Source organism: Octopus sinensis, linkage group LG9 (genome assembly GCF_006345805.1).
Source record: "Octopus sinensis linkage group LG9, ASM634580v1, whole genome shotgun sequence".
In the NCBI taxonomy this organism is placed as follows: domain Eukaryota; kingdom Metazoa; phylum Mollusca; class Cephalopoda; order Octopoda; family Octopodidae; genus Octopus; species Octopus sinensis.
In genome coordinates, this window is record NC_043005.1 from 58,335,076 (window position 1) to 58,362,575 (window position 27,500).

A 27,500-nucleotide genomic window follows, 5' to 3' on the forward strand; every position below is an offset into this window, starting at 1 on the left:
GCCATCAAATATACAACAAATACTAAGAATGTAGAATGAATAGACTTCTTCAAATATATTTGATGGCTCAGTGGCAGTCCCAGTAGCATTCTTCCCTTTCCTAGGACTGCCACATTAAGTTGGCAACAAACCATCATTATATACATATATATATATATATATGAGGGATCTGGAAAACCTGCCATCACTATATATATGTATGAGTGATCTGGAAAACCTGCCATGAGTATCACCCCCAGGAATATATATGTATGTATTCTGTCCGGCATTCACTTTGATAGATCACTAGCCACTACCAATTCTTTATTTTCTCTCCTTGTTTCTTTCTGTGGAAGAGTGTAGGCTTGAAGTGTTAAAGACTTTTTCACTTCCCGAGCATTATATGAATACATCTGTTTGTTGTCTACACCACCTGTCTTCGTCTTTTGTTTTTTTGTGAATTCTCCCCCTATATATACACACACATACATGTATTGTTCAATATGTAGGAAATATGCAAATAGAAATTCTGTATGGGTGTATTCAGGACACATAAGAGGTGGAGCAGAGGAAGCAGTCTTTGAGTGTAGCAGATGTGCAGGTACAACAGACACTAAGAATGTAGAGTGAATAGACTTCTTCAAATGTCCAGGAAGATCCTTAGTAGCAGAGGGCTTCCTTTATCATCTCATTTTCTTATAACTTCTCTATACTCTTCTAACACTTTGTTCTGAAGTAGATGTGTATTCAGTTCTACACCAGATTATTAGTCTTACAATGGCCTAAGTGAAATATTAAAACAGTGAGTGAGTGTGTGTGTATGTGTGTGTGTGTGTCCCCACAAGAGACCAATAAAATAAGTATCAGGTATTATATAATAAGTATTGGGATCGATTCACTCAACTAACATTCCTCAAGGCAGTGCCCCTTTAGCATAGCCACTGAAACAAATGAAAGGTAAATGATAAAGATAAAAGACGGCCAAAATTGCATTTGAGTAATTTCTTAAAAACACAATCTAAAATCATAAGCAAAAACAAATAAAATGTGTTTGAATTGATAAACTTGTGCATAATTATGATTTTCACACAACTAATTAGCCAACAACTGAGTGTGTTAGTTTTTGAGTATTGCTGAGTATGTGCCAATAACTACCATAATCCTTCAACATTTATATTACTCTGTCTAATGTAATGCTTATATATTCACATATGAAGGTGTATGGCTCAGTGGTTAGAGCGTCAAGCTCACAATCATAAGGTAGTGAGTTCAATTCTTGGATCAAGCTGTGTGTTGTGTTCTTGAGCAAGACACTTTATTTCACATTGCTCCAGTTCACTCAGCTGTAGAAATGAGTTGCAACATCACTGGTGCCAAGCTGTATCGGCCTTTGCCTTTCTCTTGGATAACATCGGTGGTGCGGAGAGGGAAGGCTGGTATGCATGGATGACTGCTGGTCTTCCATAAAACAACTTACCTAGGCTTGTGCCTTGGAAGAGAACTTTCTAGGTTCAAACCCATGGTTATTCATAACCGAAGGGCAAAGGGGGGGTCTTTACCCTTTTGCCCTTTATATTCACATTGTTTTGAATAAATCATGCATTATGTTGTAGCTTTGAGATTTGAATGATGTGAGCGTTTATTTTTAGTATGACATTGAAGGGTTGGTGTGAGAGGCCTGATCTGGCCAGTTTGAATATAAAACTTGCAGAATATTTTGGCCAGATACGGCCAGTTTAAATGCTAAATGATTAAGGGACATGGATGAAAATGTAGTCCTGAGTTCTGTGAACAACGAAAGAAAGACAGGATGGTCCAGCTGACATTTTTAAAATCATTGATTGGCTTGGTTAGCAATCAACCCAGGGTTAAACAATAGCAACAACAATAACAACAGCATCTGAAGAACTGAAAGGTAAAAATCATCCTTGATGAGATTTGAACTCAATAATTGAACTCAAAATTGAAGTTAATACTGCTTGGTAGTTCGTTAGTTCATTTGATACCTTGTCGATTCCCCCTATCATCACCCACCACCATCCTCTTTCCAGTTAATAATAGTAAAAAGAAAGAAACAACACGTTTATAACAAAAATGATTGGCACTGATTAGCTTATTTTGTCTTTGAATACATCTGATCTTTACAATAAACATTGATTTTTTTTTTTCATTTTTATTTTTGGTTCATAATTCTTATATTTCTATTTCTTTTTCTATAGTATTATTTTGGAAGTTTATGCATTTTATTACTTTATTTCTTATTAAAACATTTAAAATAAATAATATTTTTAGTTATATATCAAATGTATCTAAAATCAATTGAAAGGGACATTTGATAGAAAGTTATTCAAAAGAAACGTCTAGAAACTAGAAAATTAATATAGGTTTCATGTTTATATTTTATTATTCTTTTGTTGTTGCTGCTTATTATTTCGTTTGTATTTATATTTGTATTTTTTCACATTCTGATTTATCGCTATTATATAATGACATTTATGTCAGCAGAGGTTTTGATAAATATGCTTCTCGTAGACTATAATAAGAATTTATGCTACAAGTTTGGTCAAGTAGAAAGAGTTTCTTCTCATTTAAAACACCTCTCTTATTTTCTTTACAAGAAATAAATATTATTTGCTCTCAGAAATTATTACTTTCTTTTCTCATAATCATGATTATGGTTATTTTATTATGGATTAATACAACAGTGGTGGAGGGGCAGAGATTTGTATAGATTGACAAACAAAACACCCTGTGCTGACTTTAGTGACTTTTTACTGTTCTGGATTTAAAACCCCCATCTCAATCAACTCTGTTTGACATTCTTTCTAAGTTGTTAATATAAAGTGGCCCTTCTATACCTTCTGTCTATATCACATACCTAAACCAATCATGTTTTCTCTACTGCACACATCTGATTCCTATTATATCCATTTTTAGTCCCTTCTCAGCTTTGTTGTTTATGCACCCTATCATCATACATCCAGCCGAGTGTGCTCACCTCCTTTTCTCTGGAGTTGATAAATAATTGTGTGTATCATTTCCACTTTCTTCTTCTTCCCTTTAAACTGTGACCTTTAAACTGTTCTATGTTAGAAGAGGTAGTATATTTGCACACTCAAGGGAATAATGGAGAAATATTTGGTAATATTTTATTGTACTTAAGGTGGCGAGTGTGGCGGCAAATGGCCTAGTGATTAGAGCAGCGAACTTGCGGTCGAAGGATTGCAGATTCAAATCTCAGACCAGGCGATGTGTGTGTTTATGAGCGAAAACACCTAAGCGCCACATGGCTCCAGCAGAAGGTAATGGTGAACTTCTGCTGACTCTTTCGCCACAACTTTTCTCTCATTCTTTCTTCCTGCATCTAGCAGCTCACCTGCGACAGACTGGCGTCCCGTTCAATTGGGGAACCTATGCGCCAAGAAAACTGGGAAACTGGCCCTTATAAGCCAAGTATGGCTCGAGAAGGAACAAGCACATGGCTTAGTGGGTTGAGCAACGAATCTCAGACTGGGCAATGTGTGTGCTTATAAGCAAAACACATAAGCTCCACGCAGTTCCGGCAGAAGATAATGGCAAGTTTCTAACTCTTTTGCCGCAGCTATCTCTCACTCTTTCCTCCTGCATCTAGTAGCTCACCTGCGATGGACTAGTGTCCTGTCTCGTCTACCTCCTTGCTGTGGTCTGTGCTACATACTGCTCAGTTAACTGTAGTCATGACTAAGTTCATAGTGACTTGTGAGATTGTAAGTCTGAGTAATAGCTTCATTTGAAAGCGTACATTCACCACTTCATGTGTTGTTTTGCAGACTTCCTTTTTATCACTGAGACTTAATTAGTAACAATGATTGAATTCATTGCTACTCTGTTAGGCCTACTGCCAGTGGCCCAGCAAAAAAATATGCTAAGGGGGTGCAAACCCAGGTCCTAATTTTTTTAAATGAAAAATGTGGATTTTTCCAATGTTAACATTAAAACAAATGCAGGAATAATGATAATTTTTATTATTATGAGGGTTGGCTGAAATGTTCATAATCCGGGCAAGACACTCTCAATGGAATGTGACCAAATGAAATTCATTTTCTAACATAGTTCCTCTTACTGTCCACTCACTTCTATAAGTAGTTGCAGTGCTTGGATTGCACTGGTGAAGGTTTTTGAAAAGCTTTTCTATTGATCGAAATGGTCATCAGCAATAGATAGTCTCTCAACAGGAAGTCTCTCATCCTCGGAAATTTCCAGGAAGTCTCATCCTCGGAACTGTCCAGGAAGTCCTTGGAATTTTCAAGGAAGTGTCATCCTCGGAACTTTCCAGGAAATAACATCCTCGGAACTTTCAGGAAGCCTTCGGAATTTTTCAGGAAGACTCATCTTTGGAAATTTCTAGGAAAACTCATCCTCGGAACTTTCCAGGAAGTCCTTGGCATTTTCCAGGGTGTCTTATCCTCGGAACTTTCCAGGAGGTCTCTAATCATCAGAACTTTCCAGGGATTAAGTCAATTATGTTGACACCAGTGTGCAACTGGTACTTGTTTTATCGACCCAGAAAGAATGAAAGGCAAAGTCAGCCTTGGCAGAATTGTAAATATGGATGAAATACAGTTAAGCACTTTGCTTGGTGTGCTAACCATTCTGCCAGCTTGCCACCTGCCTGTAGGCTAATAATCATATCATCCAACAGGGGGCATAACTTGGAGATCAGCATATCTCTCCAGGTGAAGATGTTATTTGTGTAAACTGAGAGGCCACATCACTGGTCATACAGACATATGATTAGAACATCACAGGAAAGAACCGCAAAACAGATTCTTCAAGCCAACCAACAGGGGACCTATGGGTAGACCTAGAACAAACTGTTGGATAGTATCTATAGTCTCAGTTAGTTGCTCTTGGGGTGAGAGTCCAGTCAGGGAAATTAATGTTAGTTTCTTCTGATAGGACAATATAGAGGAGATGCCTAAAGATTCTATTCTCTGGAACAGTGGACAGAAAAGATGGATGAAGATGAATGGATGGATTGATGGATGAATTTCCAAGTAACTACAATCTTTTACATTCCACCAAGAAAACATCCACCAATCAGATGCTACCTTACAAGTGTTTTTATGCTTATGTACTTATGTATACACTCGCCATAGATGCTACGCAGTGCAATCAAACCTAAAAGCAGTTGTTTGTGAAGTGAACTACTTAACCACAGTGCTCTCTTGTCTGCACTTTGTTTCTGTTTACATGTAATATATTAGATTAAGTTTTCTTAATATTTATTTCTGGAATAAGAGATTAAAGACATTCTTTTGTTATAATGCCACATAGACAATGTGTAAATATAGATACACACACACACACACACACACACACACACACACACATATATATATGTATATGTATATGTATAAATATATCTCTATATGAATATATTGATATATATATATGTGTATATATATTTACACACACGTGAATGTATACATCCATCTATCTATCTCTCTGTGTATATATATATACATATATATATGTACTCATGCACACTCATATGTATGCACATGCACACACATGGCAACATGCACATGCACGCACATGGACCCATACAAATAGGCTTTTTCTTTTAAATTATTAAATTAGAATGTAAATGAATTTTGGTGGTATCATATATTTCCTTTACATTTTTTGCCATTACGTTTATTTTGAATTCTCTCTGCCCCTCGTCTCTCTCTCTCCCCCGCTCTCTCTCTCTCTCTCACTCTCTCTTTGTCTCTCTCTTTGTTATTGTCTTTATTTATTCAGGGGAAATATTAAATATTAGTTACTTGCAAAAGGAATTTTATGAATGCTAAATAGAATTAGTCTTCATAGAGTAAATAAAAAGATTTTATTAATCAAGAATTATGCAAAAGTAGATTAACTTTTCTTCTTACTCTGCAGGGTTTCCTCCTACTTGCTTACTCTTCCTTTCCCTCACACTAAGTCTTTCTTTCTCTCTCTTTCTCACTGTCATGCATGCATACATCTTTATGTGTCTGTATACATTAAATGCATACATACATGCATATATATATATATGTATGTATATATATATATATGAATGATATATATATATATCCATGTGTGTATTTCTGCTTATATAGAGTACTAGTGTGTATATGCATATATATATATATATATATATATATATATATATATACATACATACATGCATACATATATATACACATATATATGTATACATATATATATATACATACATATATATGTATATATATATATATATATACATACATACATGCATACACACACATATATACGTATATATATATATAATATATATATATATATATATATATATATATATATATATATATATACATATACATATATATATGTATGTATATATATATATATACATACATACATGCATACATACCCATACACACACATGCTTCTCTATATGTGTGTGTAGAAAGTTGACAACAAAAATAACAACTTGAAAGACCAACTGAAAACAATGTTCAGTTTTTATATTAGCGCTCAAGGAAAGAATGCGTAACAGTCTTTGATATTTCTAACTGAAGGTCTTCTCCAGGCAAATAGACAAACAGAAATAACCGAAATAAAGTGAAAAATATTGAACGTAGAAGAAATATAACTAAATTTACTTCATGCCATCTTAGTAGTTGCCAGAGGTTAGAAATGGCCAAGATATAGGGAAATGGAAAGATCAACGGAGGAAATAAATATAAGGTATGTGTATATGAGTGTATAGCTAGGTATGTGTGAATGCATGTTTGTGCGCTATTGAGCATGTGTGTGTGTGTATATATATATGGTGAAAAAATCTGTCATACACATACACATACATGCATACATACATACATACATACATATATACATACATACGTACGTACATACATACATACATATACATACACATATATATATACAGCTCATGGGCGGCAAGCTGGCAGAATCGTTAGCATGCCGGGTGAAATGCTTAGCAGTATTTTGTCTGCCGTTACGTTCTGAGTTCAAATTCCACCGGGTTTGACTTTGCCTTTCATCTTTTCGGGGTCGATAAATTAAGTACCATTTATGCACTGGGTTCGATGTAATCGACTTAATCCCTTTGTCTGTCTTTGTCTGTCCCCTCTATGTTTAGCCCCTTGTGGGCAATAAAAAAAATATATATACACACACAAACATTCATACACACATACACATATATATTTATAAATACATATATATGTATATATATATTTATTTTATAGAAGGAGCTTCTACAGGACTAGAACTGTTTCATTCAAATGAAATCATCAGGAAGCTTGCTGTCAAAATAAGACATATATGTATATATAGATGAGTTAATTAGAAGATATATTAACCTGTTAAAGCGATGATTACATCCAAGAAAACACTGGTTCTATACCTTATGTCTTTGGGAAATAAAATTTCCCTTAATCAATATGTATATATATTAAGTATGTAATCTGTATCAAATTAAGAGAAGAAAATGGAGAGTTAGTGGTTAATATTTGTTTATTAATAAATTGATAATCCTTTTTTCCCACGGCTGTTTCCATTTATAATCACTGGATAAATTACATATTTATGCATTAAATTTGCATTTATATGTAATGAGCAAAATATCATCAGGTTGACATGTTGACCTGTGTGTTCGTTTCAGGCTGACATGTTGACCTGTGTGTTTGTTTCAGGTTGACATGTTGACCTGTGTGTTCGTTTCCCTGATGATATTTTGCTCATAACTTACAAATGCAAATTTAATGCAAAAATATGTAATTTATCCAATGAGTATTAATGGAAACAGCTGTAGGAAGAAATAATTATGAATTCATTAATTAATAAATATTAACCACTAACTCTCTATTTTCTTTTAATTTAATACAGTGTATATATATATATATATAGGTCTGCTCGCCTAGCCAGCGAGGTGGTGTCATTTGAAGGCTAAAACAATGCCAAGCACATTGTGACCAGCGATGTGTAGCAACATCTGATAGCCTGGTCGGTCACGGTGATATATATATTATATATATATGTGTGTGTGTGTGTGTGTGTTTGTGTGTGTATATATATATATGTGTGTGTGTATATATATATATATATATATATGTATATATATATATATATATATGATGGGCATTTTTCAGTTTCTGTCTATGAAATCTATTCACAAAATTTTTGTCAAACCAAGGCAAAGTAGAAGGCACCTTCTACCAAGGTGCCACACAGTGTGACTGAACCCCGAACCATGTAGTTGGGAAGCAAGCTTCTTACCACACAGCCACACTATGTGTATATGTATATGTGTGTGTGTGAGTGCATGTGTGTGTGTGTATGTGAACATGTGTATCAGGTAAGAAGCTTTCTTCTCAGTTGCATGGTTCTGGGTTCAGCTTCACTGTGTGGCCTGTTGGGCAAATGTTTTCTACTGTAACCTTGGGCTGACTAAAGTCTTTTGAGTGAATTTGGTAGACTTAAAGATGCCTATCATATATGTGTGTGTGTGTGTGTGTGTGTGTGTGTGTGTGTATGTGTATGTATGTATGTATACATATACATATATATATATATATATATATATATATATATATAATATATATATATATATATATATATATATATATATATATATATCTGTATGTATGTATATCTATGTATGTGTGTCTTTCTGTCTGTGCTTGTCCCCCGCCATTACCACTTGAATCATGGTGTTGGTATGTTTGCATCCCCGTAACTTAGCAGTTTGCCAAAAAGAGATCGACAGAGTAAGTACCAGGCTAAAAAAAATAAGTCCTGCCGTCGATTTGTTCAACTAAAACCCTTCAAGGCAATGCCCCAGCATGGCCGCAGTCAAATGACTGAAACAAGTAAAAGATAAAAGATATGTGTGTGTGTGTGTGTATAAGTATATATGTTTGTGTATGTATATTTCCTATTTATTTTTATTGCTCTTTCTCTATATGTGTGTGTTTGTGTCTGTCTTTGTGTATGTGCATGTGTATGTGTGTTCAAGTGGGTATATGCCTCTGTGTGTGTGTGTGTGTGTGTGTGTGTGTGTGTGTGTGTGTGTGCATGTGTGTGTGTACATCTATATATATACATATCTATATATATATACACACAATCCCATAACATTCAAATTTAGTTCTCATGGTTTCATACAAAGTGAGTCTCTCCTGTTCCAGTGCCAAACAAATTTCCCCTTCCTCTGTAAACATACAATATATATACTTTTAATTATATATATATCTGAATTTCTCAAATCAGTGATTGCTAGACTAATTTAAAATTTCCACACTATAAACCTAATTGCAGTTATGAAATTATAGGAAAAGTTATAAAGGAAACATCAGAAGCAGAACATATATATTGAGGGAATCTAGCCAGCAAGTCTGTAAGTCCAGTAGAAGACTTTTCAGTCTTTAGAATTTATTATATAGTAATAATGATTGTAAGTATCTGAAAAATATAATAGAATGTTTTAAAATAACCGAAAATAACTGCAATTATGGACGGCCTAAGAGAATCGAAGAGCTTATTTTGCCAAAGTGATGTTTCACAAGTAAATCAAGAGACACAGTCTTCAATTTCTTTAAAGAGGTAGTAATAATAATAATTACAGTAGTAATAGTTATAATGATGATGATAATAATAATAATAATAATAATAATAATAATAATCATAATAATGATGATGATGATGATAATAATAATAACAATGATAATAATAATAATAATAATAATCATAATAATGATGATGATGATAATAATAACAATGATAATAATAACAATAATAATAATAATAATAATAATAATAATAATAATAATAATGATGATGATGATGATGATGATGATGATGATAATAACAATGATAATAACAACAATAATAATATAATAATAATAATAATAATAATAATAATAATAATAATAATATGATAATAATAATGAGAATAATTGTTTCAAATTTTGGCACAAGACCAGAAAATTTTGGTGAGGGAATAAGTTGATTACATCGACCCCAGTGTTCGACTGGTACTTATTTTATTGACCGCGAAAGGATGAAAGAATTTGAACTCAGAATGTAAGGATGGACGAAATACCGCTAAGCATTTTGCCCAGAGATTTTCTGCCAGCTCATCACCTTAAATAATAATAATAATAATAATAATAATAATAATAATAATAATAATAATAATAATAATGATAATAATGATAATAATAATAATAATAATAATAATAATAATAATAATGATAATAATGATAATAATATAATAATAATAATAATAATAATAATAATAATAATAAATGCCCTGATGCAGTACCAGGCAGTGGCTCTCATGGCGTCTGATCTTAACTGATTGGAAGTGTTATCATGTACATTGTTCTGTCTTGGTATAAAAGATGGGCTACAGCAAATATTCTGCTCAATACCACAGATTTGCTTGTCAGTTGTTTGACCATAACCAGTTGAGCATGTTCCTTAGTGGCTGACGATATGTGCATCTCTGATCACGAGCAGAAGTAGTGGGGGAGCATCATAGCCATGTGTTGAGAGGGATTCTTTGGGGTTTGAATAATTCACCTCTGGAGAATGGGTTGGTTTTTTCAACATCCTTAAACAACCCTTATTCAGGGACCGTTTGAGCGGGATGGGCTACTCAACCTGAAGAAAATTCTAACTGGGCCCCACCTGCAAGGTCATGTGCAGTTTATCTTGATATGAGATCACCATGTTGTGCACATATGGTTGTGATGCATGTGCCTGGTATGCCCTTATCAGACGGGTAGTCATGATGGGTATATTGGGCTTCGTATATTTTACCCCAGTGTCACTTTGATGGCATGAACTGTTCTCTCACTCAATAATAATAATAATAATAATAATAGACTAATAGTTTTTGCAGTGGAAACACTTAGTTCCCACTGATAAAAATATATCTGTAAAGGAATTTGACAAATTAAGTAAATATAAAGAACCGGAAATTGAAACACAAAAAATGTGGCTTCTTAAAGTGAGAACTGTTCCTGTCATTGTAGGTGTCCTAGGTATGATAAAAAAGGGATGTTAGGAACATCTAGATAACATCCCAGGAGACCCATGTCTCAAAGAAATCCAAAAGATTGTGCTGATAAGTAGTGCCCACATCCTTAGAAAAACCCTATCACCTTAAATGTCTGTGTTGTATTACATGAAGATATTTTACTACTGCCCCTGTCACTTCCCCTCCCAAGCTTTCAGTCATACTGTAACTTCTCTTATCCTTCACTTGCCCTAGGATGCTGGGTGTGTCTTGATGAGTGATTGTAACAAATATGCAGATTAAAAGTAAATGACAATAATAGTAATGATGATGATGATGATGATGATGATTAAAGTGATGATGATGAGGGTGTAATTTCTATAAAACTAACTATATATCTTTTATTATTTCAGGCTGCAAAAATGCCGGTTGCATTAATGAGAAACCACCAGATAAAGAAATTTGGAGACTGTTTAGTTAAACAAACGATAGAAAGCTGTCCCAAAATCAAATATACTATCAAGAAATGTGGTGCAGAAATATCCTCCCCAATAGAATGGAAGAGGTGGATTCCTGGAATGGAATATACCAAATGTATTGTCATAAAGAATTTATTGATAAAGATCCAGAAGTTTACGTATGAGTAAGTTTAATGTCAAACCATGAATGACAGTTCTTTGATTTCCGTAATTACAAGATGTTCATTTGCAGCTGTCATGTGACATGAAGACAAGGATACACCCCCCCCCCACACAAACATTTATAAAAATATATATAACAGGCTTCATTCAGTTTCCATCAACGAAATCCACTCACAAGGCTTTGTTTTATCATCCTGGGGCTATAGTTAAAGATACTTGTCTGAAGTGTCATGTACTGGGACTGAATCGAAGATCATATGGTTGGCAGGCAAGCCCCTTAACTACTCAGCCACACCTATTTCTTTACTACCCACAAGGGGCTAAACACAGAGGGGACAAACAAGGACAGACAAACGGATTAAGTCAATTATATCGACCCCAGTACATAACTGGTACTTATTTAATCGACCCCGAAAGGATGAAAGGCAAAGTCGACCTCGGTGGAATTTGAACTCACAACGTAGCGGCAGACGAAATACCGCTAAGCATTTCGCCCGGTGTGCTAACGTCTCTGCCAGCCCGCCGCCTCAGTCACACCTGCACCAACCCACACCTCATCAATTAACACCTACAGTAACCCACACCTGCACCAATTCACACCTGTGACTTGGAAAATTTGTTTCCACTCTTTTGTATGGATGTGAGACTTGGACTCCATACAGCTAATACATTAACGCTCTGTACACCTTGACATGTTTAGACCTTGGTAACCTTTAACAGACCTGGAAGGACCTTCTAGTCATCTGTCAAGACAGGATCTCAGCACATAGAGATTCACAGTCAAACTAAAAGAAGCGTTTAATCAGAGTTACAGGTAGGCTTTCGCGCCAACCCCTTAGCATTTAAAGTGGCCATAACTGGAGAATATGTCCTTCTTGTTTTATGTTCAAACTAATCAGATCCTGTTTTTCACACTTGCCCAACTTACATCATTCTAAAAGTAAACAATTACATCATCATAATCTCAAAGCTATTAAATAATGCATGATTAATTCAATGTGAATTAATAAGCATAACATCTGACAGAGTAATAATAATAATAATGAAATTATTGTATACAGTGCTCAGGTGCACCACAACTTGTCAGAAAGTGCATATAAAGTATATGCAGTAATGTACAAATGTCTGGAAAGCGAACAATGTATGAGTCAGATACATGCTTGTGTGTGTGTGGAGGGGAGAAAATCAGGTGTAGTGTTGGCGAATCTCAGAAAGCATGGAAGTTTTGAAGGATGCAGTGCTCCGACCTGAATGCTAATGGGTTAAACATTTATAGGTCCTACCTGTGACCAAAGATGCACATTTGGTTTTTCTTTTACTTTTTATTAACTACTTGTTTCAGTCGTTGGACTGCGACCATGCTGAAGCACTGCCTAAAAGAGTTTAGCCAAACAAATTGATGAGTGTACTTGTGTTTTTTTTTAAAGTCTGGTACTTATTCTGTCAGCTTCTTTTTACTGAAATTCTAAGTTACAGGGATGTAAACAAACCAGCACTGGTTGTTGAGTGGTGGTAGGTGACAAACAAAAGCACAAAGACATACATACATACACGCATATACATACATATATGCATGCATACATACACACACATGCATACATATATGCATGCATACATACACACACATGCATACATATATGCATGCATACATACACACACATGCATACATATATGCATGCATACATACACACACATGCATACATGTATGCATGCATACATACACACACGCACATACATACTTGCATACATACATACATACATTTTTTTCTCTCGCATTTTTCTCTCTTTTTGTTTCTCTTCTTGTTTTTTTCTGTGTATCTTTCTGTCGAAGAGCATAGGCTCGAAACGTAAAAGACTTTTTCTATTCCTGAGCGCTATACTAATACATTTGTTTGTTTGTACTCCACCTGCCTTCGTCTTTTGTTTATTTTTGTAAACTTTCCCTTTACATACATACATACATACATACATACATACATACATACATACATACATACATACATACATACATACAAACATACCTACAAACCTATATGAAAGAATAAATGAATGACAGAATTCTTTCGGTTTCCACCCTACCTAATTCACTCTCAAGATTTTGATCGACCCAGGGCTATTGTAGAAAAAAAACTTGTCCAGAATGCCACAAAGTGGGACTGAACCTGGAACCATATGGTTGAGAAGCAGACTTCTTACCACACAGTCATACAAGATCCATGGGTGAAAAGGATGGTCATTGTAGGATTCCATGGACAACCATAAATAAGCAACAGTATGTTTCATATGTGTGAGTGTTTAAGCCTGTGTTTTTACATGTATATGTATTTGTTTGTATGTATTTGTTTTATACGTCTATCTGTGTTTCATGTCTTCATGAATGTGTTATGTCTATATGCATGTCTATATGTATGCATGTGTATCTATGTATTTATGCATGTGTGTATCTAGATGTATATGTGTGTGTGTGTGTTTGCATGCATTTGTACATCTGTATGCATATGTGTGTATGCATGTGTGTGTGTATGTGGGCATGTGTGTGCTTAGAGAAGTTTATGATTCCCACGAGGATACTGATTCCTTATAAAAATATGCAAACATGATTGTGTGTGTATGAGTGCGTGCATATGTGTGTGTATGTGTGTGTGTGCACATGTGTGCAAGTGTGTGCATGTGTGTGTGTTTGTGTCTGTGTGCATATGTGTAGGTAGGTGTGTATGAAAATTCCTTCATTCTGCAAGTATTTCTTGTCACTTAGAATACATTTTACAAAATAATCAGGAAAACTGATTCAATTTCAAATTTTGCTATTAATCTTTTTTTTTTCTTTGGTGGTGTTCAATATCTCCACCATGATGATGACAATGATAACTACAATGACGGCAGCCACCTCTGCCACCACCATTACCTACCCCTCCTGCAATTTATAAAACGACTACAACAACAACAATAACAACAAAACGAAGTGAGAAAACCAAACAAAAAAATGTCCAATAAAAAGCAAACATCAAAAGGGGGAAATGTAAGGAAGCTAAAACTATTTCCTCAATTGCCATCACATCACCTTAGTTCTCCCTTAATTTTGTTTTGTTTGCATCCCCTTTTGTTTGCCCACAAAATGAGTATTCTCACTAATTAAACTTCGTTATTTGCGTCAACTCTAATAATTTCTGGAGTCATTATATTTTCAGTTTATTTATTATTTTAGTGATGAATGACAATTTCAATGACTTTCAAGGAACAGATTGTCTTGTCTGTTATACGCTCGCATAATGCAGGGAATCTCTTTGACAATGTCTGCTCACACTGCAAAGCTCACAGATGGCCTGCTGAATTGAAATCTCTGTGTTCCTTTAAGAAGGTAAAATTGGATAAACTGCATCTCCCTCCAAACATTTGTAGCTAGAAATTGCAGTCAAATCTCCCTCAGATCACACTTTTCTATTCTAATGGACCAATGTCAGATCCTGTAAATAGTTGCTTGACTTGCTAGAAATTGCAGTCAAATCTCCCTCAGATCACACTTTTCTATTCTAATGGACCAATGTTAGATCCTCTAAATAGTTCATATAACAATGTGTGGGCATTGGCTTTTTAGGCTGCAGAGAAATCAGAACCCCAAGATTTAATTCTATATCGCAGCAATTTTGTACAAACAAACATAGCATACAAGGGTGTGCTGAAAAATTCATAGGATGACTATGAAGGAGTAATGCTAGTTGATCAGTCTCCCTGTTCTCCTGATTTGGCCCTATCTGACTATCTTCTGCTCCCCAACATGAAAAAAATGCAGGTAATAATTTATCAATCCCCCCAAATAATGAAGAGATCTTACCATGTCAGGTAAGTCATGGTTTGACATGGAATAAAAAAAAAATTAAAATAAAGGCATTCTATTGTGAAAATTGCCTGACAACAATGGGCTACTTAGCTAGTACACATATATGTGCATGAATGTATGCGTGTGTGTATGTGTGTGTATGTGAAGACATGATACCTAGTGGTCAGGCTGTTGTACTCACGATCGCTAGATTGTAGGTTTGATTCTCTGACTGGAAGATGTGATGTGTTCTTGAGCAAAACAATTTGCATTGCTTCAGTCCCCCTTTTGATCAAGGAAGAATGTTGGCCTGATCACCTAGCCAGTGGGGTGGTGTCATTTGAAGGCTAAAACAATGCAAGACATCTGATGCTCAGTCACATGATCATATGATATATATACATATATATATATATATATATATCATGAAATAAAAACTTACTTAGAGAAGAAGAAAACAACGCGTGGCGTTCAATCATATAATAACAATTTAATAAATAAAATATATGCATACATACATACATATATGTACATACCTACATCTATATGTATATATACATGCATATATGAGTACAGGACACCACAAATAAACGTAGAACACAACGAGAAACGAAAACATATTATTAAACAAGGAACTGGACGAAACATGCATTGAGTCGAAACAGGGGCAGCTGATGAAGGGGAATTTTCCTTGTATTGTTTGTCCTGTACTCTGTTTTTTCGTTGTTAAAAAAAGTCCGTTTCCCTGTTTGATTTTATGTTTTCGTTTCTTGCGTTCTACGTTTTTTTGTTGTCCTGTACCCATATATGCATGTATATATACATATAGATGTAGGTATGTACATATATGTATGTATGTATGCATATATTTTATTTATTAAATTGTTATTATATATATCATGAGTGGATCATATATCCAAAAAACATGCACTCTCTATAATGTATTTACAGGAAGTCTTCCTGTAAATATAGATAGATATATATATATATTTGTCTATATCTGTATGTGTATGTATACACACACACATACACGCACACATATTTACATTTATATCACATACATACACACACGTGCATACATATATACTTAGACACATTCAAGCATACAGGTACATACACATTATTCAAATGTCAAATGTCAAATAACACTGTAAGAATCACCAGACATGCTTGCATGCAATAATACTGTACAAATATAAATAATTCTCAGAGCTCAAGCAAGCTTTCAATTCTATCATCTTCTTCCCCTAAAACAATAGTTTCTGAAACATCAGGAATTATTAACAATAGGCAGTATAGTAAGTATCATTATAGAACATCATACAATGGAGGCAAGCACAGTTTGAACACATTTTTGCTTCTTCATTTTTGTGTCGAAAAATATTTTCTGAGGAAAATCATACATCATTTCAAAGTTCTGGATGTGAAGTTTTTTTCTCATATAGTTTTGATTAAAATCCAACAGTTACATATCATGTCAAAATCCTTCAAACACCCTGGTATTCCCATGCATTTACAAAGTTTGCTCTGTTTTTTTCCTTCTGATTGCTGAATGGAAGCCCTTGTTCTAGCTCAATGCACTCGAACACCATAATGGAAGTTGTGTTAAAAATCATATGGTCATAAAGAGAAAGATTTTTGCTTTATTTTGATATAGATATCGATGGGGGTAAGTCAGATAAACATTATGAAATATGAAAGTTAAGATTTCATTGTTAATATTCATGTAGAAAGAGCGTATTTTCAAGATTTTTATATCATAATAAAAAAGAAACTTTCTCACGAATTCAATGTGATTTTCATAATTCTGGCCATGCTATTGCAAAAAAGTGCAAAATGAGTTAGGTGGGTGGTATAGTGTAATGATTCTATAACTGTTCTAGGGAAGGACAACACCATTGTAATGCACAAATGAAATGAAGAACATTGAAAAATAATGAGAATAGTCACAAATTTATTTGTCTGCATGTTTAGTAAGACAGATACAGTTGTTATTGACATGTTGATGGCTTGCTCGCTGGTGGTTGTATGTTCTGCTGATAGAGAAAGAAAGGGTAAGGATTGCCTTCTGACAGACACGTTTTGCTGAGGCAAAATGTGTCTGGCACTGTGGTCGTGGACATTTGCTGTTGTTAACAAGAATGACACAGTGTGGCATGCTGGCATGTAGCGAGAAACAAGTAACTCTATGTATACATGGCCAACCTAGGGTCTTACAGAAGTGAGTTGTGTCTAGAATAATTGGCACAGAGAGCATGAAACATTCAACGTGCACGAGGAGCGCATGAGACATCCAAGAGAGAGAGACAGAGAGAGAAAGCAATGCTCTCCATTATATAGTGTATGGCCAAGAAGTAAGTCAAACCTTAAACAAAAGATTGAACCTTCTGTGACCAGCAAAGATCCTAGATGGTCAAGTATTTCACATGGATCTTTCAACATTAGTCAGGAGCACTCCGTCGGTTACGACAATGAGGGTCCCAGCTGATACTCGTGGAATTAACGTGCAAGTGGCTGAGCATTCCACAAACACGTGCACCCTTAACGTAGTTCTCGAGGAGATTCAGCATGACACAGAGTGTGACAAGGCTAGCCCTTTGAAATACAGGTACAACAGAAACAGGAAGAAAGAGTGAGAGAAAGTTGTGGTGAAAGAGTACAGCAGGGTTCACCACCACCCCCTGCAGGAGCCTTGTGAAGCTTTAGGTGTTTTTGCTCAATAAACACTCACAATGCCCGGTCTGGGAATCGAAAGCGCGATCCTACGATCACGAGTCCGCTGCCCTAACCACTGGGCCATTGCACCTCCACCTTTCAACATAGAGATAACAGACAAAGCATCAGATTTTCACTTGGCAAACAACAAATGTGTGGATTCAGTTTTGAATCTCGCCAGGTAGGGCCAAATAAGCTCCTATAGTGGTATATTGGTTCTACTTGCCAAACTGATGTATTCGTGTGTGGTGAACGGTCAAGTGAATCAGAAATCCAAGGTTTCAAATCCTGAGTTTGAGCCAGAATTTCAAGAAACAAATGAACTAATTACTAAGTAAACATATTTCTACAAAAAAAAAAAAAATGAACTAAATTGAGTTTAATAACTGAGTTCTAGAGTTTAATAATTGAGTTCTAGAGCCCAAACTTATCACAAAGTTATTGTATTGAGAATGTTGTTTATCCCCTCTCACTGTTTTAACAACATGTGGAGAACTTCTAGACAAACCTAACAGATATTCGCGTACCTATAAATTTAGTTTTTCTTTGAGAAATATTGGTCAAATTCTACCAATGAAAATTGTATTGTGCAATGAACATAATTTTGCAGACTATGTGAGATGTGATGTCTTTTTTCCCATTTTGAATAGTGCCAGGACAATTTGTGTCAGTGTTTACACGTTCATTTTGGTTTTGTTTTCATCTCTCTACAAACGAGTTTGTTCTAAGTTACAGATGTTGTTAATGTTTTTAATGCTTAAAGCAAGAAATTAGTTTTCACATTTTGTTGGTTTTTAATCCCAGTCTACATGCAGTTCTGAGAAAGGTATGAAGTAGTTGTGGGATGTGCTAAAAACAACAGCTAAATCTTCCTTAAATTACACACCTTTTCATTTAAAGATATTTTTCATAGCTTTTTTTACCGTAAAGGCTTCACCCATTATTTTTAAGTGTGTAGTGTAAACAAAATTGGCCAAACCAATCCGGTGAGGGTAGAAGGTGGTGGTGGTGGAAAAAACAATCATAAATCTTCAAAAAGATTTTCATACAAAGCTTACCTATCATTTAAAAGACCACGATGCAAAAATAAAAAAAAGGGGAAAATTCTCATCAAAATGGAGAAAATCCAACTTACATGGATGTTCTAATCTGAAACCACAATTTATAGCCATTTTAATAGTCCATTAAAATTTCAATTGAAATGGCATCATGTCCCAAAATCTCATGATTTATTTACCTCTATACCTATTGCAAATGTGCAAAAACTCAAATTCCTGTGGCTTTTAGCTTTGGAAACTAGTAGAAAGAAATTTATCTTTTCTCTAGTACTCTGTTGTAATTATGACCTAAATACTTAATGCCTCATATTGCTTTCTCTGGTGAAAATGCCCTCTTCAAAAATGTAAATCTTCAGCTTATTACAAAGTACATCAACAAATACCTTTCTTGAGTTGATAAAGAAGCTACTATCAGACATGTTATCTGTCAGAAATAGCAGCTAAATTCTCTTAAGTTATATCCTACCATCTTAAAATAAATGGATATGATAAGAACATAATGAGTAATGCAGTCTTAGTCAAGAGATGGTGATACGTGTGACATGGGTTTTTCAGTGACACATGATGGACTTTGCAAAAAATAAAAAAAATAAAAAATAAATGTTCCCTGCATTATCATGCTAGAAAAAGGCTTTACCAAGTGCTAAAATTCATCTATAGGCGTAGTAGTGGCTGTGTGGTAAGTAGCTTGCTTACAAACCGCATGGTTCCAGGTTCAGTCCCACTGTGAGGCACCTTGGGCAAGTACCTTCTACTATAGCCTCGGGCCGACCAAAGCCTTGTGAGTGGATTTGGTAGACGGAAACTGAAAGAAGCCTGTTGTATATATGTATATATATGTGTGTTTGTGTGTATATGTTTGTGTGTCTGTGTTTGTCCCCCCAACATCGCTTGACAACTGATGCTGGTGTGTTTACGTCCCCGTAACTTAGCAGTTCGGCAAAAAGAGACCAATAGAATAAGTTCTAGGCTTACAAAGAATAAGTCCTGGGGTCGATTTGCTCGACTAAAGGCGGTGCTCCAGCATGGCCACAGCCAAATGACTGAAACAAGTAAAAGAGTAAAAGAGCATCACTCCAATAACAGCATTATTAAAGAAATGAAAATATTGACACTTGCTCAACTTAAAGTACTGGAGGCTTTTAATCACAGAACTGCACACTTAGAGTACATCTGATACAAAATACAATTCACCACCACCAACAGCATATTTATTTTATTTATTCATTTTATTGCTTATATTTCCATTTTGGTTCTTGTCTATACTTGCTGCTACTTTCCTACTGATTTTGTAATATATCAACCCTTTAGCATCCAGATCACTCTGTCAAAAGTAATGCTCATTTATTCACTTTGTTTTGAATTAATCATGCATCATCTCATAGCTTCAAGATTTCAATGTTGTGATTGTATATTTTTGCTATGACATTCTAAGGGAGGTGTGAGATGTGAAATCTGACCAGTTTTGACATAAAACAAGTTCAATGTTTAGGTTGAATATGGCCAGCCTAAATGCTAAAGAGTTAAAGAATACAAAGGGCTCTGTCTGAGATGTTAGAATTTTCTTCTCCCCCAAAACAATCCATTTTATTCTGCACTGATGTAGACCAGTAATCTTGTTTCCTCCTGCCTGACAATTCTAGTGTCTGTTTTTGTGTTCAATAATCCAGTTCACTTTGCTATAGGTACAATAGGATGAACTATTAACAGCTGCAGATAGTGGCAGCACTGTTTAATTGATGGGTTGTTATTTAACTTGCATCTGGGAGTTAATCTCATTCAGTGGCCCTTCTGTTCCGACTCTTTGTCAGAAAGGTTGATAATTAAAATCACTCATTGGTAGATGTTTCTAAAAATGAACACTTAATGTAATTTCACAAAAATTGTCTGATAATAGATGACTACATAAGAAGAATTAGATGAATGTATTGTATTTTTAGTGTATCCATTTTCTACGCTTCTTCAATACCTTCTTCTGTTTCTGTAAGGTGTAGTGCTCCCAATGCCACTTTCACTGTTGTTCCCTATCCATGTCAAGGTCTGCAGTTTCACTAAATTCAATATGACAGCATCCAGCTAAATCCTCATTAACTGGAGAAACATATGTTTTTTGCAAAGTTTTTCCTGTCTGTATTTCAGTTATTTTCCAGGCCTCCAAACACAATATGTTATAGCATGTGTCTTTGTAATATATTATTAGCATGTTGTCTTTGCTTTTTTTTTTTTTTGCTGCTATGGTTTATATGAAATTTTCTTGTTTAAATTACTTCCATATTTTAAGAGTAATTTAATGTTCAATTAGTAATCACTAAATGAGAATTTGAACTAGATTAAAATATTGTCCATAAGCATTTTTATTTTTTGCTTTGCTTTTCTGTTTATATTCTGTATTTTCTCTATTCTTGTTTTCTTTAATTTTTTTGCTGTTTCTACTTTGTAAATTATTGACAATAACTTGTTGCACACATTTTATTTACTGATCTTGCATGTAATTGAATAATTATTAGTTTGAACAGAGGAAAATAAAGTAAAAAAAAAAATGCATTTTTTAAATTTCTTTTTTTCTGTTGCAAACAGTGATGTCATTATTTATTTTTATATAAAAACAAAAATAAAAAAAACAAAACTTTTCTCTTGTAAAAATATATTATTTTCTGTTTTCCTTAAAAATGTAATCATGCTATGAAGGAGAGGGAACACTCTCTGTCAAGTTTGAAAAATATCACTTGCTTTGGCTTATGCAGCTCAATGCGTTACGTTGGCCAAGTCATAAATCTTTAAAGTTATCTGTAGGATTTTAGATTAAAACATCATCATTATATCTGTGCAAATTACAGTTAAGAATTTATTGCACTAAAAAATTGATAAACTCAGAAACTAATTTCAACTTTAGGGTAAAAAGTAAATAAATAAATACAGCAACAAAAAAAAAAGACAAAAATGTAAGATTTTTTTTTCATTTTTCTTCTGAATGTTTAAAAACATATTAGGATGAATGTAAGCAATATTGAACATGGAAAATTATTATGAAAGAAAAGAAATGTAAAGAAAATAATTAGAATAATAACAAAACCTTTCCCTTCTGAATAGAAAAAAAAAGCATATAAAAAAATAAAAACATGTACAACTGTCCTCAATATCAAAACAATGCAAAACCATAAAAAAAAAAAAGGCTCAAAAACCCAACAAAACAAAAAACAATAAATACAAATTGGACAGAAATGATGATCTACTATGCTGAAATAATAATGCATTATTGGTAATTTAAAAGAAAAATTATTTTATGATTATCTATAATTACATAATATAGGATTATTGTTATTAAAAATTTGATTGGTAAAAAAAGTAATGATTTTGTAGAAATAGATGACTATCCAACTGTATGACTTCTTAGGACTTAGTGTTTTGTGTTTCACTGGAATCTGGGTTCAGATCCTATCATAATTTGCTTCACTCTTTGTACCCTGATGTTGATAGAATAAATGGTAGTAAAATAAAGGTGGTGAGCTAGCAGATTCGCTAGCACGTTGAGCGAAATGCTTAGCTGTATTTTGTCTGTCTTTTCATTCTGAGTTCAAATTCCACTGAGGTCGACTTTGCTTTCATCCTTTCGGAGTCGATAAATTAAGTACCAGTTACTCACTAGGGTCTATGTAATCAACTTAATCCCTTTGTCTGTCCTTGTTTGTCCTCTCCATGTTTAGCCCCTTGTGGGCAATAAAGAAATAAGAATAAATGATAGTAAAATATTTGGTTCCATTCAATTGATTTAAGCTTCACTTTGGAAACAAATTTGTCCTTATGCTTATTTCTTCTTTTACTTGTTTCAGTTGTTATTGGATTCTGGAGTGTATATATTCCCTGCTGGATGGGAATATATACACTGGATTGGAGAGCTGTACCAGGGTCTGTTTGTCTGTTTTGGCATTGTTTCTATGGCTGGATGCCCTTTCTAATGCCAACGACTTTACAGAGTATACTGGGTGCTTTTCATTTGGCCTGTAGTATATATCTATATTATATATATATTTATATACATACATACACACACACACACACACACATATATATATATATATATATATATATATACATACGTACATAATGTACTATTTCATTATTGGTGGGAGCTACAAAAAAGTTAGTCTATCCCATGAGAGACAAATACCATTTAATTTACAGATTTAAATGTGAGCTACTATACGTTTCATGCTTCTGATAGTGCTACAGTTGGATGAGCTTGTATAGCATGCCATGTATTATGAAAAGCATAAAATTTATAGGAACTCACATTTAAATCCCCTATGTGTGTATATATATATATATATATATATATATATATATATATACTAGCTTAAAAAGCTCCTGTGGAGGGCTCTTCATTAAGCCTTGGGCCCAACAAAAACACTTTACGCATTGAGTACACATTAAGTTTTATCAAACCTGAACAATTTTCATCAAAACAATGATATAATTTGTCGACTTGAAACATATTGCAAAGCTACATGATACACAATAGTAATACTGCCATACACACACCATTCAGACTTCTGACACCACCACCATCAATACCTTTAACTTTGCTGTCTTCCCCTCCACCACCATCACCACTGTCTTTCACATTGCTTTCTCTCATCGTTATACCTGACTGCCTTGGCTACCACCGCCACCACCACCATCATCACTGCCGCCTCTATCACAACTACAGCTCATACTATTACTATCACTCCATTACCATCACAAAAAAGCTAAATTTGTGTGTAAAAGAATTGAATGTTCAGTGTGTTTATTCAATGTTCAGTCCCATTTTCTCCCACTACCACCATCAACACTACTATTTTTAATAAAACATCATCAACTCTCCCTAAATTTCTTTGCCTCTCTTTCTCTCCCTTTCTTTTTTCGCTCTCTCTGTCTGTCTTCATCACTGCCCCCACCATCTCCATAGCTACTATTACTCCCACCCTAACATGAGCAATAGTAGAAGTGTCTTTGAATAATGAGAGAGGGGGTCAAAGTGTGACACACTGATACACAGAAATTAGTTTTCACATTTATTATATATATATACTTCTCAGAGGCATCAGATGTGGTGTGCAAGAGAGATGACTGTGCTGGTATGGTCATGTGATTTGTATGAGCAAGGACAACTGTGCGAAGAAGTGTCAATCTCTAATTGTGGAGGGAACCTTTGGAAGGGGTAGACCCAAGAAGACATGAGATGAGGTGGTGAAGCATGATCTTCAAATGTTGGGTCTCATGGAGGCAATGACAAGCTACTGAGACCTTTGGCGATATGGCATGCTTGAGAAGACCCATCAAACCAAGAGTGTTGTGTAACTGGCACTTATGCTGGTGGCATGTAAAATGCATCCTTTGAACTTTGGGCGATATACTGTACTTGAGAAGACCCGTTAAGCCAACTGAAACTGTAGTTATGGCTCATGCCAGTATTGCATAACTGGCACTTGTGATGGTGGCATGTACAAAGTGGCCACTACAATCTTGAAGTGGTTGGCTTTAGGAAAAGCATCCAGATGCAGAAATCATGCCAAATTGGACTGGAACCTGGAGCAACTTCCCAGCTTACCAGTTTTCAAATTGTCCAAACTATGCGAGTAAGGAAAATGGACATTAACTGATGATGATGATACATACATACATACATATATGTGTGTATATATATATATATATATATATATATATATATATGGAGTAGTTTAAACAGGGACAACTGAAGAAGCGGAACATTCTTTATGTTGAATGTCTCATTTTTCTGGGTTTTTTTCGTTGTTCAGAAAAATTTCGTTTCTAAATTGTTTCTAATTGTGACTAAGGGTATATATATATATATATATACCCTTAGTCACAATTAGTGACAATTGAATTTTTCCATTTTGGTTTTATATTACATATAACAGCCTTCGTTATTTTATATACATATATATGATATGAGAATTTTTGTCATAAAAGCATATTGTATTTTGACAGAATAATACTATTTAGGTGCATTATGGTTTTTGCAACCTCAATGTTCTGAATTTGAGCCACTTGCATGGCATCAAGAACAAATATAATTTTCTGTAACCTCAAAGTGACCCATAAAGTAGATGGAAATTCTATAGAATCCCATTGGTTGGATTGTCACTATAATTCTAAATGCCATACTGTTTCTGCCTGAGAAATACGTTAAAAGTACATGTTTGCTGAATGCCAAACCACTTAAATCTTTATTCCATAGCAGGTAATACAGGTAATCAAACAGCTGAATTCTCATTAACAAATGACAGGGATCTACCTGTTGTATTTCCTAAAGATATTGTACTTCGCTAAAAAATTTCCATAACTGTTTTATATTTTGTGAGAATATATATATATGTTTCTTTTTGCTAAATTCTCTTATTCAGATTGCCAGAAACGAAATACTTCTTAACAGCCTATCCCAAGACCATCAGCCTTAGCACTGGCACATGCTTTTATCTGCCAGTCACATTTCATCCACTAGAAGAGAAAGAATACAAAGACAAGATAAAGTTCTCTACAAATGTATGTATTATATTAAAATGGTTCCATTAACTCTTTGTCAAATTGCAAAGAATTAGAATTTCACTGTACTAAACTTGCATATTCATGTATTTATTTTACTTTCATCTGTTGTTTTCTCTTTTGAGTTTCTTTTTTATGTCATTGTAAATTAAATTGTAAATAAATCTTCTTGTATTGGTCTGAGTCATGGGGTGTCTACCATGACCATCTACAACCTCTTGAAAACTTCTGCCAGCACTGCCTCAGCATCATCTTCAACATCTACAGAATTTATTTAACTTTTTATCACCATTGGAATCCCCAAACATGTGGGAGTTAACAGTGTAGAAGCCCTTATAGCAACCTTATAGCAACCTTATAGCAACCTTATAGCAACCTTATAGCAACCTTGTAGCTGCTCTGTCCAGTGCTGCTGGACAGAAAACTTTTCTAGAATGGAGAATTAGTGCCTTCCCAAAATTGGACTGTAAAGCAGCAGACCATGTACTGTCCCTTTTAAATGCTCTGCATTTAAAATTCTGACTGAAGTTGCAAACAAAAGAGTTAATTAAATGATTAATGATAATTTTAACAATACTATTAATGCAATTTATCTCATCCTCTCATCTTCAATAAATTCATATATAACTCAAAGCTGATATTTTGATTGTAAAATGCCTTCTTCAAAGCTTAGAAAAACAATAGCAATAAATGAAGAAATTACAATGAGGAAACAGATGGTCTGAGGCTGTCATTCTGTCATAAAGTCTACGAGACCCAGCCATTGGTATTTTGTTCACATTCCAACCTTCTGTGCAATGGAAAATCCTAGACAAGCTTCTTGTGTGAAGATTTTTACCTGTGTTAAATGATATCATATTCTAGTTCAAATGTAAAAATGTAATTTAAAGTATCATTTGCTGTGATTCTTTATCCTTCTCTCTTGAGTTTCTGGAATGTAATGGTAGAATCATTATCATATTGGGCAAAATGCTTGGCAGCATTTTTTTTCCTGGCACTTTATATTCCGAGTTCAAATTCCGCTGAGGTTGACTTTACCTTTCATCCTTTTTGGGTTGATAAAATAAAGTATCAGTCAAGTACAAGTAGTAGTGTGATGTAATTGACTTATTTCTGCCCCTCAAATATTATTGGCCTTCTGCCAAAAATTAGAAACAAAGTATTTGTATTTCCTGCCAGAATAAACACCATAACTGTCGCTTTTGAGTGAGTATGGCCTGGTAGCATGTATCATGCTTTTGCTAATTGCTTTAGGTGCCAGTGTAATCATGAGCACACGCAGTGGACCATCCAGAATGTGACAGTTGGATAAAGAGAAAGCTGTACCAATACTAAACTGGTACTCATTTTCTGTTGAATGGACTGAGAAATGAAAAACCTTGCCCAAGGACACAACAGGTTGCTTGGTCCAGAAACTGAATCCACAAACTTATGATCATGAGGCCTCCAGGCAAATCAATGTATCAGGCCCTATAATATTTATAGACAGCAAGTCACATTAAATATAAATCAGAATTGGGCCCCTAGAATTGGCCCTAGAAATAGCTAAACCCTACGTCACAACTGTACATTTTGGTTTTCTTTGATACATTTAATCATTTAGGATAAACGCTTGTGTACTGAGAGTACTGTTCTACTCCATCTCTGAATGTAAGAGTGAATATCTCATCAGACAGTGAAGCAACTCTGAAGGTGTTTCAACCCCT

General features: G+C 34.5%; 1 protein-coding gene across 1 annotated transcript in view; it reads left to right on the plus strand.

The window, feature by feature from the left end:
• The window catches only part of LOC115215434 (cilia- and flagella-associated protein 65-like), a 1,408,515-nt gene that overhangs the window by 131,872 nt on the left and 1,249,143 nt on the right, over positions 1–27,500 (plus strand). Inside the window, exons 3-4 of the mRNA XM_029784597.2 lie at positions 11,431–11,660; positions 25,656–25,794. Of these exons, the coding sequence (XP_029640457.2) occupies positions 11,431–11,660; positions 25,656–25,794 (369 nt within the window). The remainder of the gene's footprint in view (positions 1–11,430; positions 11,661–25,655; positions 25,795–27,500) is intronic.